At 37.0% G+C, this 21,574-nt stretch overlaps 1 protein-coding gene across 2 annotated transcripts in view; it reads left to right on the top strand.

The window, feature by feature from the left end:
- The window catches only part of ACOT9 (acyl-CoA thioesterase 9), a 114,509-nt gene that overhangs the window by 69,535 nt on the left and 23,400 nt on the right, over positions 1-21,574 (top strand). For both annotated transcript variants that reach the window (XM_077144747.1, XM_077144746.1), the window contains exons 6-8: positions 770-853; positions 1,234-1,337; positions 6,301-6,374. In XM_077144747.1, the coding sequence (XP_077000862.1) occupies positions 770-853; positions 1,234-1,337; positions 6,301-6,374 (262 nt within the window). The remainder of the gene's footprint in view (positions 1-769; positions 854-1,233; positions 1,338-6,300; positions 6,375-21,574) is intronic.

The raw sequence follows: 21,574 nt of genomic DNA on the forward strand, positions 1-21,574 counted from the left end.
CCCACATGATTTTGGGGTACCACAAAGGCTTTTAAATTGAATTTCCTACTTTTAGCCTCAATTCCCCTACTGTATTCTCTAGCAGATGCATAAATGAAGGATTTGTTGTCAGTTAACAAGTATTTATTGAGCATAGACACTGCCCTGAGGGTTGGTTGTGCACATTTGAAAGCATCATTGGGGTAGTAGGGAGACAGATGAATACATAATTATAATGCAATTTTAAATGAATTGATATTTGTAAGGTATATAGAACCGTTCTTGGCACATATAAATCCTTATTAAAATATGGAAAGTATACAGATAACCACTGGGTGATATAGAAGCTGAGGGTATTATGGGCAGGGAGGAATAACTGGGCAAAATATTTGCTTCATGATTAGAAAAGAGTCAGGAGAACAACAGATAACTGAATCATTGGTTTGTTTCTCTTTTCTGAAGCTATGTGTTTAATACTGTTAGACTCATGCTGCATTCTTACTCTGATTTAGACACTGTCTTTTTTGAGTGGCAGCAGATAACTTGATGGTCCTGGGCTTTGGCTTTGGTTTCCTCACATCTAAAATTGAGGGGTCAGTGAAATTAGAGGAGCTTCACATTTCTTTAATCTGTAAAAGTCTTTGGTCTAAGAATAAGATTACTAGTGAAATGTGGGGAATTGGGTCTTCAAAACAAGCTAAGAACTTTTAGGGATTTCAGGCAGGAAAGTGTAAATGTTGAGAAATAATTTTTCTTTCTGTCTATTTGGTACACTCCTATTTTCCTACAGTTCTTATTTGCTACACGCACACCAAAATTCCATCATCTAAGATGTCTCCTCTATCGATAGTTACAGCCCAGGTGGACAAGATTGGTAAGTGGTATCATTTCTTGTGCCTACTCAGAATTCTTAGTGATAAGAATTATTGAGATAAGAGGAAGTATTCTCCTTTTTGGCGAATTAATATATATATATATGTATATATGCATTTGAAAATGTGTGGAATGCTATATCATAAAATATTTATTATATTTATCTTTGGGTGGAAGGATTTTGCATAATTCCAGTTTTATATTTTACATATTTTTGTGTTTACGTTAAAAAAGTATTTCTTTTGTATGTCAGAAAGTTCTTTTCGTTTTGAAGACAAGAAAGAAATGTGGAATTTGCCAACATTTTAGATGAAACTGTCCATTTGCAGTAGAGTAAATTACTGGTATGGATTGGGCACAAAATGATTTCCTATTTTTCAGATATGTGTAAGAAGAGCATAAGCCCAGAACAGGACATTAAGCTTAGTGGCCATGTTAGCTGGGTTGGGAAGACATCCATGGAAGTGAAGATGCAAATGTTCCAGGTATGTATGCCTATGAGGATAGCCACTTGTTCCAATACAACTACCTAGCCTCAGTAAAGGAAAAGCTTATTTACTTATCTATCCATAGACAGGTATATAGTTTATCACTTCTAGAAAAACAGTTGAAACTTCATGTCATCTAGATGGTGGATTATTAATATTATCCTCCTGAATAAAGACTTACACATTATTTGGTATTTATTAGTTCAAACCATCATACAGTTCCGTATTAAGATGCTTGTTTCTGGTTTTGTCCAGGAGAATTTTACAAAAGTTAGAGTTATGTTAGGCATGATTGGGAATGGACAAGTAGACTATTACAGCAGTTAGGAACAACCCCTCTATGTGCAAAACTCAGAATAGCTATTATAAAGAAATGAAGAAATTTGACAGAAAAAAGGACCCCAGAGAGAATAATAGTACAGAAATAAAATACTTCTGGGAATGTCCAAGATTTCATTGTGAAAGCTTATTGAAGAATGACTTACTCATTTATGCCAGAGTATTCAGTAGGCCTGCTGTTTAGATACATTTTTTTCTGTTATGAAATTATGAGCTATTTCACTTTTGGAAAAAGTCTGAAGTTTGCTCTGTAGTAGTTAAAATTATTTGTCAAAATGGTTAAGGAGTTTTTTATTAAATACTGTATGTAAGCAGTTGAATCCTTCAACTCTCAACTTTGTTACTGATAGTAATACTGTTCTTTAAAAAAAATAATAAAGTTGCTAGGATGCTGCTTTAATTTGTCCACATTATTTTCTAATCTTTTTTACTGATTCCTGCCCACCTGCTCAGTGCCATGCACAGCACTTTCCTGGAATAAGACTTGCTTTTTATGGAGTTTTGATCATTTGCATCTTGGACAAATAGGTTAAAATAGAGACACAGGAATTATTGGGAGGAGAGAGCCGGTGCAAATCAATGTCAGATAGACAAGTAAATAGATTTGTTTTAATTTTGCCATTCTTTGTGGCCATTCTGAGAATTCATGACTTGAGTGACCTTTTCTATTCCAGAGAGGTAGCTTGGAGATAAGCACTCTTCTGCCCATGTTGGGTAGATCTAGGTTTGAATCCCAGCTCTGTTGCTTATTAGCCATGTGACTGTTGGTAAATTATTCACCTTCCCTGGACCTCTATTTTCTTGAGTATAGCATGAAAATAGTAATAGTACCACATTTTAAAGTTGTGTGGTAAGGGTGAAATGAAAAAAATATGAAGTACTTGGTACAATGCTTGACATACAGTAACTACTAATCAGATGTCGGCAATAATGTTAATTTGTCAGCACTACTATTGAGATGGTCCCAAATCTCTTTTCTGGGCTTGACCTTTAGACCTACCCTTCTGAGTGCCTTTATATTTCTCTTCCTATACATGTGATACCTCAAGTTCAGTGTGTTCCACACTGAACACATCAGTTTCCTTTCTAATCCTGATCCTCCTCTAGTTTCCCCTTTGCCTTTCTCCTATTCCCCTCAGCTCCAAACCTTTGTGATAGCTTTAATTTTTCCCTTTTATGTCCAGTCTTTTGCCAAGTCTTACAAATTCATCACCCACAGCAGCTCACTGGAGTCCTTTCTTCCCCATGCTCTTGGCCTTTGTGTTTTATGTTTGCTACTGCCTTTTGTATTAGTGACTTAACTGTCTTTTATAGGTTGGCCTCCCTTTAGTCTGTTCTGCTAGTTTTACACATTTTTACCATATAAATCTTCCAAAGCTGATCTTTTTTTTAAAAAAATATTTTTATTTACAAATCTTCACACACATATAGTCCATACATGGTGTACAATCGGTGGTTCATAATATCATCACATAGTTGTGTATTCATCAACATGATCATTTTTAGAACATTTGCATCATTCCAGAAAAAAAAAACCCAAAAACTCATACCCCTTACTTCTTACCCCACCCTCTCATTAACCACTAGTATTTCCATCTACCCAATTTATTTTACCCCTTACTCCCCCTCATATTTATTTATGTTTTAGCCATACTTTTTACTCATCTGTCCATACCCTGGACAAAGGGACATCAGACACAAGGTTTTTACAATCACACAGACACACTTTAAAAGCTATATGGTTATACATTTGTGTTCAAGAATCAAGGCTACTGGAACACAGCTCAACAGTTTCAGCTACTTCCCCCTAGCCTCTCCACATACACCATAAACTAAAAAGGGATATCCATATAATGCATAAGAATAATCTCCAGGATAATTTCTCATCTCTGTTTGCAATCTCTCAGCCACTGACACTTTATTTTGTCTCATTTCTCTCTTCCCTCTTTTGGTCAAGAATCCCATGATGCTGGATCCCAGCTCATTCTGGGAGTTCTGTCCCACATTGTCAGGGAGACTTACACCCCTTGGAGTCTTGTCCCACGTGGTGTGGAGGGCAGTGAGTTCACCTGCCAAGTTGATTTAGAGAGAGAGGCCACATCTGAGCAACTAAAGAGGTTCTCTGGGAGTCATTCTTAGGCATAATTATAACTAGGCCAAAGCTGATCTTGAATCATGTCACACCCTTTCTCAAAAACTTTCAGTGGCCATTATCTGTGGATTAAAATCTAAACTCCTTTGACTAGATGGGATCTAAGGTGCTCCATAACGTAGGTCCAAGCTATGTTCTTTCTGCCTTTCTGACTTATCATTATATACCATCTTATTACTCACTGCAGAACACTTTGAGCATCCTTCTTATTGCTCAGCATGGGACACTTTGAGTATCCTAAGGGTAGGGAGTTATTAATTTTGCATTCCCAGTGCTTGGGACTTATTGTTACAATAAACTAATATTTAAACAGTAAGTAAATGAATGAATATCATTGCTTATGCTTTTCCCTTTGTCCAAAATTCCTTGTGTCTGGCTCTTTGTAGTTCCATCTTTGCTTTAGGGTCATTGCATGCTGGAAGCCTTCCCTGGTCCTCCCAGCTTGTAGTACCTGTTCCTTCCTCAGAATCCTATAATATCCTTTCTCTCATCCTCTTTCCTGGCACCTGCTACTCTGCCCTTCAGAACTGCTTATAAGCAAGTCTTTTCTCTTTTACTGGACTGTGTGTCCCTCAACAACAGGATTTAGGTTTTAAACACCTAGCCCAGCAGGAGTTGAGTTTGGGTCACCTGGCCCACTTCCTAGCATACATTCACTTAACATTCATTTAGTAATTATTTAGTGAGTGTCTATTCTGTGTTAGGCATACAACAGCGAATAAAACAGACAAACTCCATTCTCTTGGAGTTTACATTCTAGTAGTGCTCAGTAATTACCTCCCTCCTTCATTCATTAACAAACATTGACCAGATATCTTCTGTCTGTCAGTTTTTATGCAAAGTGCTAGAGATACAGTGTGAATTGAAATGGTTTTTGTCTTCAAGGAGCGCATGGTGCAGTAAGGAAACAACCACATAAATGAATATTTATATTAAATATTATGCGGTATTTCTAAACAGGAATGTTATTGGCATTTTGTATGGGAAAATTCTTTGTTGTGCAGGACTTTCCCCTTCATTGCAAGGTGTTTAGCCCCCAGGTACCACCCCTTGCCAGTAGTGCCCCACCAAGAGATGTGACCATCAGAACCACTTTACACATTTCCAGATTCTCCTTAGGAGGGTGGTATCTAACTTCCTTACATGAGAACTGCTGTCAAGAGAGGACTTTGTGGCGGGCCGCGGTGGCTCAGCGGGCAAAGTGCTTGCCTGCCATGCCGGAGGACCTCGGTTCGATTCCCGGCCCCAGCCCATGTAAAAAACAAACAAACAAAATACAATAAAACAAGAAAATGTTTGAAGATGTTTCCCTTTCTTCCTCCCTTCCTTCCTTCCTTCTCTCTCTGTCTTTCCTTCCCTTCCTCCCTCTCAAAAAAAAAAAAAAATAAAAAAAAAAAAAAAAAGAGAGGACTTTGTTTCATTAAAGTGGCATTTGTTTCTATTAAAGGAAGGCATGATTAACTTGGTCAAGGGAATAGAGATGAAAGTCATCAGATAAAGGCATGCAGAGGAGGTGTTCAACAGCATGATACATTCCATGACCTCTAAGTTATTATCTCTGACTAGCAAAAAAGGTGCAAGTAGGAGGGGAGTGTTTGATGAACAATTGGAGAGGAATCCTGGGCTCTATTGTGGAGAGCTTTATAAACAGTACTAAGAGGATTAGACCAGATGCTGTGAGAAAGGAGGAGCCAGTGAAAGGTTTGAACAGAGCAGAGGCATGATAAGATTTCTAAGACAGTGGTGGATTATTGAAGGACTGAGATTGTCCCCATAGTTGAGGGAGAAGGTGGTAAGGGCCTAAACAAAAAGATGAGGATTGGTTTGTATCATTCCTCCTTAATGAGGAAACCTAATATAGCCTCAGTTTATAAATAGTTTTTATTACTGCTTTTTGATAGAACTTTCTTGGAAGTAGGCTTCTAGGGTATAAAGCAACACCTTAAAACCTCCAGACAGTGTAAATAGACCTAAATAAGACTTAATCCACGGTATTATCACTGATCTTAACTCTTCTTGGGAACCCCTGTGCTCAGCTAAGGAAACATAAAACATGTGCTGGTAATCAGCCCACTGAAGTTCCCTAAAAATACCAATGTTTGTGATATGTGCCATTCTGAGGACAAGTATGTTTGAAAAAGCCAGAATTCTGCAGAATGTAGGATTTAAGTGCTGATGATGCAGTAACACCCAGCATGGTGCTGTATTTGGGTTTTTAGTTGTTTCTCTCCTCTGCTAGCCCACAAGCTCCTTTCTCATCCTGCCATTTGCACGGCCTGATGTTGTGCCTGACTCAAGGAAGGCAACTCAGCAGATGGTGGTTAATGAGTATACTTCTCCACTTTTCTGATTGCATACTTTCTTAAAACATGCATGATATCTGTTAGAGTTAGAGATATCTGTTAGAGTTGAAGGTCTTCCTAGTAAATACATTTCTTACATATGCATTTTCTTTGCTTTGTCCTTTAGTTACATGGAGATGACTATAATCCTGTTTTGGATGCAACGTTTGTAATGGTGGCCCGTGATTCTGAAAATAAAGGGTAATTGCTTTTGTCCTCCCTAATTCTTTATTTGAAAAATTTCAAAGATAGTTGAAAGATAGTTTTTATGTAAAACTGGAGAGCAGTATATTATTTTTTTATAGCATGATAATTCAGATCCCAGACATCATGACATTTCACTTCTAAATACCTTAGTGTAGGCATCTATTAAAAATCAAGGACATTTTCTTAAATAACTGCATTGTCATTGTCATACCTAACAAAAATAATAGTAAGTTCTTAATATATTCTAATATTCAGTTCATATTCAGTTTTCCCCAAATAACTTTCATTTGAGTTTTTAATGTCAGCATTATATGTTTATTTCCAGAAATTCAGCTTGGTGCTTTTTCAATTCCTCGATGGTACCATTTATTTATTTATTTTATTTATTTGAGAAGTTGTAGTTTTACAGAAAAATCATGCACAAAATACAAAGTTTTCATATACCACCCTATTATTAACACCTTGCATTAGTGTGGTGCATTTGTTATGATTTATCAAAGAACACTTTTATATTTGTACTATTAACTATAGTGCATCATTTACATTAGGGTTCACTGGGTTGTATGGTCGTGTTTGTTGTTTTTTCCCAAATACCTTTTTTTTTCAAGTATCTATGTAATGATTTGTTCAAATCAGATTCCAAACAAGGGGCACATATTGCATTTGTTTTTTTATAAAAAAATTTTAATATTAAGTCTGTTTCTATTTTTGGTAACAGCGTTATATGATTCATTTATTGTACAAGTTACCCATCTAAATGTACAATTCATTAGCTTTTAGAATAGTCACAGAGTTGTGCAACTTCTTGTTTGTTTTAATTTAGAATAATGTTGTTCCTCCCCAACCTTTATTGTTTCATGGCATTAACTTGTTTAAAGACTCTCTTGGTTGAGCTAAAAATTGCCGCATTTTCTGGATTTTGCTTCCTCGCGGTTTTTTTTTTTTTTTTTTTTTTTTGACTAGTAGCTTTATTCCTAGGATTTTCTGTAAACTTAAGTTAGAGCTAAAGCCTTGGTGTGACTCAGGTTCAACATATTTTGCAAGAGTACCTCATTTAAGTGGTTAAAATGATGCTAAGATTGTTCTGTGAATTCAGGTGGTAACAGTTTGATGTTTCCATTATGAAGTTAAGTTTTCCCTCATCAGTGATAATCAATAGGATATATTTTGTTATCCTGTAAATAATTTCCCATCAATTTTTCGCCAATGCTTTTTTAAAAATATTTTTATTGAGAAATATCAATACACATTCAGTCCAACCATGTTATGCATTCAGTAGCTCACAATATCATCACACAGTTGTGTATTCTTCACCATGATCATTTTCTTTGCATGGGCAGGCTCCAGAAATCGAACCCAGGTCTCCAGCATGGCAGGCGAGAATTTTGCCACTGAGCCACCGTGCACTGCCTACCATGATCATTTTTAAAACATTTGCATCACTCCAGAAAAAGAAATAAAAAGAGAAAAAAAAAAGAACACATACATCCCATACCCCTTACCTCTCCCTCTCATTGACCCACAGTATTTCAATCTACCCAGTTTTTATCCTTTATCTTCCTCTATTATTTTTTATCATTATTATTATATTTTTACTCATCTGTCCATACCCTGCACAAAAGGAGCATCAGACACAAGGCTTTCACAATTACACAGTCAGGTTGTAAAAGCTATCTAGTTATATAGTCTTCTTCAAGAATCGAGGCTACTAGAACAGTTTCAGGTACATCCCTCTAGCCATTCCAATACACCAAAAACTAAAAAGGGGTATCTATATAATGCATAAGAATAACTCGAGGATAACCTCCCAAGTCTGTTTGAAATCTATCAGCCCTGAGACTTTATTTTGTCTCATTTCTCTCTTTCCTCTTTTGGTCATGAAGGCTTCTTCATTCTGATGATGCCAGGTCCCATCTCATCCCCAGGAGACAGGCCCACGGTGCCTTTCTTTATACCCCTGGGAGTCATGTCTCATATGGGGGGAGGGCAGTGAATTCACCTGTGGAGTTAGCTTAGGGAGAGAGAGCAACAAAATATATTCTCTGGGGGTGACTCTTAGACATAATTTTAAGTAGGCTTAGCTTATCCTTTCCAGGAATAAGTTTCCTAGGTACAAACTCCAAGATTGAGGGCTCAGTGTATTGATTGGTTGTCTCCGCTGCCTGGGAGAACATCAAGAATTCCCCAAATGGGGGAGTTGAGTATTTCCTCCTTTTTCCCCAGTCTACCAAGGGGATTTTGCAAATACTTTTTTATTTATTGCCCAAATTACTCTGGGATATATCAGGGCATCACGCTAACTTCGACAAACCAACAGAATATCACTGTTCAAGATTCCCTGTTCTTATGGTGTTCACCTACACTGACCATACAAGTTAAATTAGATAACGTGCTACCTAGAATATAAATTTTGCACCAAATAAACATCTCTCCTTTCATCTCGCCCAGAGGCTGAAGTTTCACCATATGGGCCATATTATCCTTTACCCATATTCTGATTTACCTTAGTCCTGTCCAGATCAGCTTCATTCATATCTCTAGATGAAGTCTGACACTTTTTCAGATTTTTAAACAGTTGCTGAATGGAGTAATCTGGCTTTCATAGCGTCAGTGCTCTAACTCTGAATCTCAGGTGTCACATAAATACCCGAAGTTTCAGGAAATGACCAGGTTATATACAAATAGCTCAGTATCTCAGAACTTAGAAATAGCAGTTATAAGTCCTAAATATATGTGACAGCTGTCAGAGCTTACAGTCTAGGACCCTTTACAATAAACCCCACCCTGATAACCCGTGCTCTCGACTTTAATTCTCTGAGTTTGTATATTGTAGTTAATCCATATGAGTGAGACATGAGAATATATGTCTTTTTGTTTCTGACATTTTATTCAACATACTGTCCTTAATGTTCATTTTCACTAATTGTATGCCTCACAACCTCATTCTTTCTTGCAGCCGCTCAGTAGTCTGTTGTAGGTAAATACCACAGTTCCCCCTTCCATTCCTCAGCCGTTGTACCCTTAGGCCACCTCCATCCATTGCGAATCATGAACACTGCCACCATAAACACCAGTGTGTGTTCATTCATGTCCCCACACTCAGTTTCTCCAGGTATATAGTGAACAATGGGGTTTCAGGATCATATGGCAACCCCACCCCTAGCCTCCTGTGGCACCACCACACTGCCCTCCAAGGAGCTGTACCTCTCAGTTTCCCTACCTACAGTGAATAGGTACATCTATTTCTCTGCATTTTCTCTAGCATTTGTTACTCTCTGTTCATTTTTTTAAACTTTTTTATTGTGTCATATAACATATATACAAAGCAAAGAAGGAAAAAAGCAATAATTTTCAAAGCATTTTCAACAGATAGTTACAGGACAGATCCCAGAGTTTGTCATGGGCTACCATTCCATCATCTCAGATTTTTCCTTATAAGCTGTTCCAGGATATAGGAGGCTAGAAGGAATAAATATTTTTTTATCATCACAATTGACTTTCTTTTCTTTTTTTGTGAAAATAACATATATACAAAAAAGTAATAAACTTCAAAGTACAGCACAACAATTAGTTGTAGAACATATTTCTGATTTTGGTATGGGTTACAATTACACAATTTTAGATTTTTACTTCTAGCTGCTCTAAGATACTGGAGACTAAAGGAAATATCAGTTTAATGATTCTGCCATCATATTTATTAAACCCTACCTTCTCTTTATAACTCTACCATTACTTTTGATCTCTCTATCCCACTTTTTAGGGGTGTTTAGGCTATGACCATTCTAAGTTTTTCATGTTGGAAGGGGCTGTCAATAATATGGGATAGGAAGATGGAACTAGCTGATGTTCTGGAGAGGCTGGTTTCAGGATTTATCTGGTCCAGGGACCTATCTGGAGCTTGTAAGTTTCTGGAAAGTAACCGTAGTGCATGGAACATTTGTAGAATCTTATACGTTGTCCTAGGTGTTCTTTAGGATTGGCTGGAATGGTTTCGGTTGGAGTTTGGCATGTTATGCTAGGTAGCAATGGCTAACTGAAGCTTGTATGAAAGGGACCTCCAAAGTAACCTCTCGACTCTATTTGAACTCTCTCAGCCACTGATATTTTAGTAGTTACACTTCTTTTCCCCTTTTGGTCAGGATGGAATTGTTGATCCCATGGTGCCAAGGCTGGGCTCATCCCTGGGAGTTATCTCACACGTTGCTGGGAGATTTTCACCCCTGGATGTCATGTCCCATGTAGAGGGGAGGACAATGACTTCACTTACAGAGTTGGGCTTAGACAGAGTGAGGTCACATCTGAGCAACAAAAGAGGTCCTCCAGAAGTAGCTCTTAGGCATACCTATGGGTAGGCTAAGCTTCTCTACTACCTACATAAGCTTCCCAAGAGTAAGCCTCAAGATTAAAGGCATGGCCTATTGATTTGGGTGTCCCTAATGTTTGACACAATTATCAGGGGTTTCCCTGGTGGTAAAGTTTAATAGTTTCTTATTTTTTCTCCCATCCCTCAAGGAACTTTGCCAGTACTTTTTGATTATCTGCTTAATATATTCTAGGAGGTATCCAGGGATTACATTAAGCTATACAGATTAAAGGCCCTCATTCTTATTCTGGGCTCCCTGTGTTTCATTTGTTCAAATGAACTATCCAAATAAGTTGAGTTAGATCATGTGCTACAGAAAATTTAGGTTCTGGACAAAATAAACTTTTCTTCCTTTGGTCTCAAAAGTAGGGGTCGTTCTAAAATATAGACACTGTCTTCCTTACCCCTGTGTTCTGAATTACCTTAATCCCTACATGATTGACTTCATTCTTACTTTAAATATCAGTTTATAGATATGTAAAACAACCTCCCTTTTGAGTTAATTTTTGTATAAGGTGTAAGATATGGGTCCTCTTTCATTCTTTTGCATATGGAAATCCAGTTCTCCAAGCACCATTTATTGAAGAGGCTATTCTGTCCCAGGTGGGTTGGTTGGACCTCCTTATCAAAGATTAATTGTCTGTAGATGAGAGGATCTGTTTATGAATATTCAATTGATCAGTTTATCTATCTTTATGCAAGTACCATGCTATTTTGACCACTGTATCTTCATAATATGCTTTAAAGTCAGGTTGTGTGAGACCTTCAACTTCATTTTACTTTCTCAAGATATTTTTAAGTATTCGCGGCACCCTGCCCTTCCAAATAAATTTGGCTATTGGTTTTTCTGTTTGTGCAAAGTAAGTTATTGGGATTTTAATTGGTATTGCATTGAATCTACAAGTCAGTTTTTTTTCTCATGGTTTTAATGTCCATTGATGATCATTGACTTTAATCATTTTTATTAGGGAGTGTAAAATGATTTTCAAATTCTCTCATTCCTGCTACATTTTTTAGCTGGAGTTCTATTAAAAAGAGCTTCCCCTTATGAACTAGGGCAGTTTGATTTGTAAAGGAAAGTCATTATCAGTGCTTAATTCCTGCTCTTTATTTATACATTTTCAGAATAAGAAGTTGGTTTACTAGCTAGCGATGACGTAGTTTTTCCACTGTTTTTGGCTTTTTTTTTTTGTAGTGTCATTCTGAACTAATGGATTTTTTATATGTTAAATGTATTTCAATAAATTGTAGTCATTGTCCTTAACGCTCAGAGTGTACCATCTTTGGCTAGTGAGAGCTCCTTTGCTCTTGTGTCCTTTTAACATCTCCACAGACTTTGATAGCTTCCTCACTCTCTAGTCCAACAGGATATCTTGGGCTCATCTTATACATTTTCTGTCCCAAACCTGGAACCAGCCATTTTTCAAAGACTCCTGGTTCCTTTCAGTGGGAACTGTATATAGAAATGAAAATCTGGGCACTAAGACTGTGCATTGTTACTGGTTTGTCGTTGTTTCTAGGATTTTTCAGTGGAGAGAGCTAGGATATAGGTTTAAAAAACAAACAAAAACCTCATGAGTTCATGCTGTCATTTCAAAATCAAATTTAACCATGCAGACCACCTTATTTGACTTTAAATTTTATCTTTTTCTCTTTGAATGCTTGGTTTCTAATGACAATTGCTTTTTGCTTTATCCTACAATATGTATAAAATAGTCTCACAGTGATAATAAATTACATGTATTATTGCTAACTGTAAGTCTCTTGAATGAAGTTTCAGATTTCTGTTCAGTTCGTTTGTCCTTAGAATGTATCACACTGAAGATGTATAGTCAAAATAATATGTTCCTTACAACTACTAGTTCTGTCCTCCATCCCATATTATTGATAGCCCCTTCCAACATGAAAAAGTTAGAATGGGCATAGCCCAAGCACCCCTAAAGAGTTGGAGAAAGATCAAATGACCATGGAGTTAATCAGAGAAGGTTGGGTTTAACAAACGAGTATGAGTGCTGAATCATTATACTGATAGTTCTTTTAGCCTCCAGTACCTTAGTGCAGCTAGAAATAAAAACCTAAAATTGTGGAATTGTAACCCCTGCTAAACTGTGAAATCTATTCTACAACTAATTGTTGTGGTTTACTTTGAAATTTGTTACTTTTATGTATATGTGTTATTTAAAGAGAAGGAGGAGTATAACAGAGAAGATAGGATTTACAAATGAGTATGACTGCTGAATCATTATATTGATATTTCTGTTGGTCTCCAGTGTTTTGGAGAAACTAGAAGAAAAAAATGAAAAATTGTGAACTGTAATCCATACCAAACTTTAAAATCTGTTCTGTAACTACTTGTTAAAATGTACTTGGAAATTTACTACTTTTCTCTATATATGTTATATTTCACAATAAAAAAAAATGTTCCCAAAACACTTGAAATATTTTTTCTCTGTTTGGTTATGTTACTAACTTGATATACAGTTCTCATTTGTATGTGTATGTGTGTGTGCTTGGTCCAGGAGTCAAACTCAGGTCTCCTGTATGGAAGGAGAGCATTCTGCAGCTGAACCACCCATGCACCCTCTCATTTGTTTCTGTTTTCAGTTTTTAGAGATTGCGTTTTCTTTTTTTAAATATATTTTTATTGATAAATCTTCACAAACATGCAATCTGTATATGGTTACAAGCAATGGCTCACAATATCGTGACATAGTTGTGTATTCTTCACCATACTCATTTATTTTTATGAAACATAACTACATACAAACACAAACATTCTTACCTTATGATCATTCCATTGTTGTTATATAATCAGTAACTCACAAAATCATCACATAGTTGTATATTCATCATCATGCTCATTTCTCAGAATATTTGCATCAATTCAGAAAAAGAAATAAAAAGAAAACAGAAGAAAACTCATACATACCATACCCCTTACCCCTCCCTTTCATCGATCACTAGCATTTCAATCTACTAAATTTATTTTACCATTTGTTCCCCCTATTATTTATTTTAATCCATATATTCTACTTGTCTGTTGATAAGGTAGATAAAAGGAGCATCAGATACAAGGTTTTCACAACCACACAGTCACATTGTGAAAGCTCTATCATTGTACAGTCACCTTCAAGAAACATGTCTACTTGAAGCACAGATCTACATTTTCAGGCAGTTCCCTCCAGCCTCTCCATTATACCTTAACTAAACAGGTGATGCTTATTTAATGCTTAAGAATAACCTCCAGGTTAACCTCTCAACTCTGTTTGGAATCTCTCAGCCATTGACACTTTATTTTGTCTCATTTCACTCTTCCCCCTTTTGGTCAAGAAGGTTTTCTCAATCCCTTGCTGCTGAGTCCTGTCTCATTCTAGGATTTCTGTCCCACGTTGTCAGGAAGGTCCACACCGCTGCGAGTCATGTCCCATGTAGAGAGGGGGAGGGCAGTGAATTTGCTTGTTGTGTTGGCTGAGAGAGAGAGGCCACATCTGAACAACAGAAGAGGTTCTCTTGGAAGTGACACTTAGGCCTAATTTTAAGTAGGCTTAGCCTATCCTTCGTGGAGTTGTTTGTTATGAACAAATCCCAAGATTGGGGGCTCAGCCTGTTGCTTTGGCTGTCCCCACTGCTTGTGAGAATATCCAGAAATCTCCACTTGGGAAAGTTGAATTTTCCCCGTTTCTCACCATTCCCCCAATGGGACTTTGCAAATACTTCTTTACTCACTGTTCAAATCACTCTGGGATTTATTGGGGCATCATTCTGGACAAACTTACAAAATCTGATGCCCTACTCAAGGTTCCATGTACTTATGGTGTTCAATTAAGCTGTCCACATAAGTTATATTAGGGACTGCATGAGTCAAAATATGAATTTTGTACCAAATGAACATTTTTTGCTTTAGTCTCACATATAAATTAAAATTTTAAAATATGAATTACCATCTATTTTCAACACCCTGCAGTAATGACATTATTTTGTTCTTCCTCATGCAAAAACATTTTTAAATTTGTACATTCAGTCACTATCATTATATACTCTAGGCATTCCTAGATTATACCATCTCAGTCTTTATCGTCTTTCTGATTTCATTTGTGCCCCCAGCCCTCCTCCCTCTATCATTCTCACATTCATCTTCATTCAGTGTTCTAACATTATTGTGTTACAGTATTGTGCTATCCATTTCTGAATTTTTACAATCAGTCCCGTTGCACCATCTGTATCTCTTCAGTTCCAGTTACCCAGTATCTACCCTATTTCTAACTCCTGATGACCTCATTTCTTAACTGAAATTATCCAAGTTCATTCATTTATGTTAGTTTATATCAGTGAGACCATACAGTATTTGTCCTTTTGTTTCTGGCTAATCTCACTCAGCATAATGTCCTTAAAGTCCATCCATGTTGTTACATACTTCATAACTTTATTCTGTCTTACAGCTGTGTAATATTCCATCGACTATATATACCACAGCTTGTTTAGCCACTCTCTGTTGATGGACATTTGGGCTGTTTCCATCTCTTTGCAATTGTAAATAATGCTGCTGTAAACATTGGTGTGCAAATGTCTGTTTGTGTCTTTGCCCTCATGTCCTTATATGACAATTCAATGTTTAGCTTACTGAGGAACCGCCAAACTGCCTTCCACAGCAGTTGTACCATTTGACATTCCCACCAACAGTGGATAAGTGTGCCTCATTCTCCACATCCTCTCCAGCACTTGTTGTTTTCTGTTTTATTGATAATCGCCATTCTGGTGGGTGTGAGATGATATCTCATTGTGGTTTTGATTTGCATTTTCTAATAGCCAGAGAAGTTGAACATCTGTTCATGTGCTTTTTGGCCAGTTGTATTTCTTGAGAAGTGTCTGTTCAAGTCTTTTGCCCATTTTGTAATTCAGTTGTCTGTCTTTTTGTTGTTGAGTTGAACAATCTCTTTATAAATTCTGGATACTAGACCTTTATCTGATATATTGTTTCCAAATATTGTCTCCCATTGGTAGGCTGTCTTTTTACTTTCTTGACAAAGTTCTTTGATGAGCAGAAGTGTTTAATTTTGAGGAGTTCCTAATTATTTCTTTCTTCAATGCTTATGCTTTGGGTATAAGGTCTAGGAAACTGCCTCCTAGTATAAGATTTATAAGATGTTTCCCTACATTTTCTTTTAATAGTTTTATGGTCTTAGATCAGATGTTTACGTCTTTGATCCATTTTGAGTTAATTTTTGTATAGGGTGTGAGATATGGATCCTTTTTCATTCTTTTGCATGTGGATATCCAGTTCTCTAGGCACCATTTATTGAAGAGACTGTTCTGTCCCAGGTGAGTTGGCTCAACTGCCTTATCAAAGATCAGTTGTCCATAGATGAGAAGGTCTATATTTGAATACTTCATTCGATTCCATTGGTCAGTATAGCTATCTTTATGCCAGTACCATGCTGTTTTGACCACTGTAGCTTCATAAGACTCCTTAAAGTCACGTCGTGTGAGACCTCCGACTTCATTTTTCTTTCTTAGGATGCTTTTAACTATTCGGGACACGCTGCCCTTCCAGAAAAATTTGGTTATTGGTTTTTCTATTTCTGAAAAGTAAGTTTTTGATATTTTAATTGGTATTGCATTGAATCTGTAAATCAGTTTAGGTAGAATTGACATCTTAACTATATTTAGTCTTCCAGTCCATGAACATGGTATGCCCTTCCGTCTATTTAGGTCTTCCGTGATTTCTTTTAACAGTTTCTTGCAGTTTTCTTTGTATAGGTCTTTTGTCTATTTGGTTGCAATTGTAAATGGAATTCTTTTCTTGATTTCCCCCTCAGATTGTTCATTATTAGTGTATAGAAACACTACAGATTTTTGAGTGTTGATTTTGTGACCTGCCACTTTGCTGTAGTCATTTATTAGCTCTAGTAGTTTTGCTGTGGATTTTTTGGGTTTTTCAACATGAGAGTTTTACTTCTTCCTTTCCAATTTTGATGCCTTGTATTTCTTTTTCTTGTCTAATTGCTGTGGCTAGAACTTCCAACGCAATGTTGAATAACAATGGTGATAGTGGACATCCTTTTCTTGTTCCTGATCTTTTGGGGAAAGTTTTCAATTTTGCCCCATTGAAGATGATGTTAGCTGTGGATTTTTCATATATTCCCTTTATTGTGTTGAGGAAGTTCCCTTCTGTTCCTATCCTTTGAAGTGTTTTCAACAGGAAAGGATATTGAAATTTGTCAAATGCCTTTTCTGCATCAATTGAGATGATCATGTGATTTTTCTGCTTTGATTTGTTGATATGGTGCATTACATTTATTGATTTTTCTATGTTGAACCATCCTTGCATACCTGGGATGAATCCTACTTGGTCATGGTGTAGAATTCTTTTAATATGCTGCTGGATTTGATTTGCAAGAATTTTGTTGAGGATTTTTGCATCTGTTTTCAGAAGAGGGATTGGTCTGTAGTTTTCTTTTTTGTAATGTGTTTGTCTGGCTTTGGTATGAAGGTGATGTCTTCGTAGAATGAGTTAGGTAGCTTTCCCTCTTCAATTTTTTTGAAGAATTGAGCAGAATTGGTACTAATTCTTTCTTGAATGTTTGGTGGAATTCACATGTGAAGCCATCTGATCCTGGACTCTTCTTTTGGGGGAGATTTTTAATAACTGATTCAATTTCTTTACTTGTGATTGGTTTGTTGAGGTCGTTTATTTCTTCTCAAGTCAATGTTGGTTGTTCATGCCTTTGTAGGAAGTTGTCCATTTCGTCTACATTGTTGAGTTTATTAGCATAAAGTTGTTCATAATATCTTGTCATTACTTCCTTTATTTCTGTGGTGTCAGTGGATATGTCTCCTCTTCCATTTCTGATTTTATTTATTTGCATCCTTTCTCTTCTTCTTTTTGTTAACTTTGCTAAGGGTCCATCAATTTTATTGATCTTTTCATAGAACCAACATCTGGTTTTGTTGATTTTCTCGATTGTTTTCATGTTCTCAGTTTCATTTATTTCTTCCCTAATCTTCATTATTTCTTTCCTTTTGCTTGCTTTGGGGTTAGTTTGCTGTTCTTTCTCTACTTCTTCCAAGTGGACAGTTTATTCCTCAATTTTTGCTCTTTCTTATTTTTTTTGACATAGGCATTTAGGGCAATAAATTTCCCTCTTAGCACTGCCTTTGCTGCATCCCATTAAGTTTTGATATGTCGTATTTTCATTTTCATTTGCCTCGAGATATTTACTGATTTCACTTGTAATTTCTTCCTTGACCCACTGGTTGTTTAAGAGTGTGTTGTTGAGCCTCCACATATCTGTGAATTTTCTGGCACTCTGCCTATTATTTATTCCCAACTTCATTCCTTTATAATCTGAGAAAGTGTTTTGTATGAAATCAGTCTTTTTAAATTTATTGAGACTTGCTTTGTGACCCAGCATATGGTCTATCCTTGAAAATGATCCATGAGGACTTGAGAAAAAGTTGTATCCTGCTGTTGTGGGGTGTAATGTTCTATAAATGTCTGTTAAGTCCAGCTCATTTATTGTATTATTCAAATTCTCTGTTTCTTTGTTGATCCTCTGTCTAGATGTTCTGTCCATTGATGAGAGTGGGAAATTGAAGTCTCCAACTACTATGGTAGACTTGTCTATTTCTCTTTTCAGTGTTTGCCTCATGTGTTTTGGAGCATTCTGGCTTGGTGGATAAATATTTATGAATGTTATGTCTTCTTGTTGAATTGTTCCTTTTATTAATACATAGTGTCCCTTCTTTGTCTCTTTTAAATGTTTTACATTTGAAGTCTAATTTGTTGGATATTAGTATAGCTACTCCTGCTCTTTTCTGATTGTTATTTGCTGAAATACCTTTTCCCAACCTTTCACTTTCAACCTATGTTTATCCTTGGGTCTAAGATGAGTTTCCTGTAGACAGCATATAGATGGGTCCTGTTTTTTAATCCATTCTGCCAGTCTGTGTCTTTTGAGTGGGGTGTTCGATCCATTAACATTTAGTGTTATTATTGTACAGGCAGTACTTTCTTTTACCATTTTGCCTTTTGGATTTTATATGTCATATATAATGTTTCTTCTTTTTACCTTTACTGATAGTCTTCATTTCTACACTCTTCTCCACACCTCTCTCTCCTTTCTTTTCATATCGTCTCTGGTGCTCCTTTTAGTATTTCTTGCAAAGCCAGTCTCTTGGTCACAAATTCTATCAGTGATTTTTTTTTTGTCTGAAAATGTTTTAATTTCTCCTTCATTTTTGAAGGACAGCTTTGATGGATATAGAATTCTTGGTTGGAAGTTTTTCTCTTTTAGTAATTTAAATATATCATCCCACTGTCTTCTCACCTCCATGGTTTCTGCTGAGAAATCTACATATGGTCTTATTGGGCTTCCCTTGTATGTGATGGATTGCTTTTTGCTTGCTACTTTCAAGATTCTCGCTCTCTCTTTGACATGTGACATTCTGATTAGTAAGTGTCTTGGAGTATGTCTATTTGGATCTATTCTGTTTGTGGTATGCTGCACTTCTTGGATCTGTAATTTTAAGTGTTTCATAAGAGTTGGGAAATTTTCAGTGATAATTTCCTCCATTAGTTTTTCTCCTCCTTTTCCCTTCTCTTCTCCTTCTTGGACACCCACAACATGTATATTCGTGCGCTTCCTGTTGTCATTCAGTTCCCTGGGTCCCTGCTCATAATTTTCCATTCTTTTCCCCATATTTTCTTTTGTTGTTGGGTTTCAGATATTCTGTCCTCCAGTTCCCTAATCCTGTCTTCTGCCTCTTGAAATCTGACATTGTAGGTTTCCATTGTTTTTTTTTTCATCTCTTCTACTGTGCCTTTCATTCCCATAAGTTCTGTGATTTGTTTTTTCAGACTTTTGATTTCTTCTTTTTGTTCATTCCTTGCTTTCTTTATATCCTCCCTCAATTCATTGATTTGGTTTTTGATGAAGTTTTCCATGTGTGTTTGTATATTCTGAATTAATTGTTTCAGCTCCTGTATCTCATTTGAATTGTTGGTTTGTTCCTTTGGGCCATATCTTCGGTTTTCCTAGTATGATTTGTTATTTTTTTACTGGCATCTGGGCATTTTATTACCTTAATTAGTTTATTCTGGAGGTTGTTTTCACTTTTTTACCTAGGATTTTCTTTCTGGATGACTTTGTTGTCTATCTGTTCTTTGACTTTCAGTTCACCTTATTCTGGACCTCTAGCTTAGGTTTTGTTTAACAGATCGAAATTTTTCAGTTCTTGTTTTCTTGTTTCTTGCCCTGCCTTCATTGTGCCTTTTTCCCCCTTTAGGAGGGTCTACTTAGGTATTGTAGATCTCAGCCAGATTTTCCCAGACCAAACTGGCCTCCTGTCAGGAGAAAAGAGTCATCTGAGTCAGTTTTCCGTGAGGGTGAAACCCAACAGATTGAAAGGCTTTCCTGTGAAGTCTCTGGACTCTCTGCTTTTTCTATCCTGCACAATATGTGGCACAGGTCACACCAGCATAAGGTGATGCATACATTTACGTTTAGCAGATGCTCCCTGCTGGGGGCATGGTGGAGACAGAGGAGAGGTTGTAATCTGGTTTTAATTGCTTCACTTTTCCAGACCCTGGTGTCTGAACTCCTTGATGGAGGGATTCCACCTGAGCTGGGCCCCACCTCTCTCCTGGGGAAGGCACAGACTGCAGACAAAGACTCAGCAGGCTTAATTCTGTGTATACCTTGGGCAGCTAGAGCCCGAGAAGCCTTGCAGCTGTATCCAAAGAGCAGTCAAGCCGTAGAAACACAGTCACCAAACGAAAGTGAAAAATCCTTTTCAGAGCAGAACCCATTTCCTCGGGTTTGCCAATCAAGAGCTGAAGTTGGTACGTTGCTCTGTGTATCTCCAGGACCTATGTGCCTCCTCCTTTCCTTCAGGGCCCAGACCTTGTGAAATCCAAAAAAACTTTTTTTTTTTTTTTTCTGTTTGTTTTCCCAAAACCCACTTTTACTCAAGGTTTAGCTGAGCTGGGGGCCTATTTTTAGTAGTCAGAGTTTGTTAATTAATTCCACAATTGGAGCTTGGGTGTGCTCAGCCCCTGCTGCTGGTAAAATCTTTGTCCTTCCCCCTCTGGGAAACAGCCTGTGGGGGAGGGGCGCCAGCCACCATGGCTTGGGGAGCTCACAGTTCTGGGGAGGCTCAGCTGGTCCAGACTGGGGTACGCTGTGTGTCCGGTCACTGACGTGGCCCCAGTTGTTGTTCTGTACTCTTTCTGGTTATATATTAGCTGCTCTGGAGGATGAACTAAATCCCACACCTAGCTAAGCCACCATCTTGGCCCCTCGCCCTCCTTTTTTCTTTTTAAATTTAGTTCTTTTTAAAATGAGCAACATTTATTTGATTCAAAAGTCAAAGCTATATGACATACTTCATTTAGAGGAGTCTTGCTTCCATTCCTGTCTCTGCCCCATTTCTTCTTTCCATCTAAGGTACTTCTTTTCATTTTTGATGTATCCTTCTAGTGTTTCTGTATGCAAATACAGGCAAATATGAGTGCATATTTGATTCACCCCCACCATTTTACACAAAAGTTCACACATCATATGCATTGTTCTGTACTTAGTTGTGTTTAAAAAAGTTATTGCTATACCCAGAATTACTCCATATTCATTCCGTCATATGGTTCTATTTTTTCTTTTGTTTTTTTTTTCTAATTCTTTGCTGCACAGTACTCTGTTTTAGGGATATGCCATAGTTTATTCAACTAGTCTCCTGTTGATGAACATTTGGATTCTTTCCAATTATTTGCTAATCCAAATAATGGTACAGTGAATAATGTGGCCATATTGAATTTTTTTGGTAAAGCTGAATTGGG

This window comes from Tamandua tetradactyla, chromosome X, assembly GCF_023851605.1.
Source record: "Tamandua tetradactyla isolate mTamTet1 chromosome X, mTamTet1.pri, whole genome shotgun sequence".
NCBI classification, from domain to species: domain Eukaryota; kingdom Metazoa; phylum Chordata; class Mammalia; order Pilosa; family Myrmecophagidae; genus Tamandua; species Tamandua tetradactyla.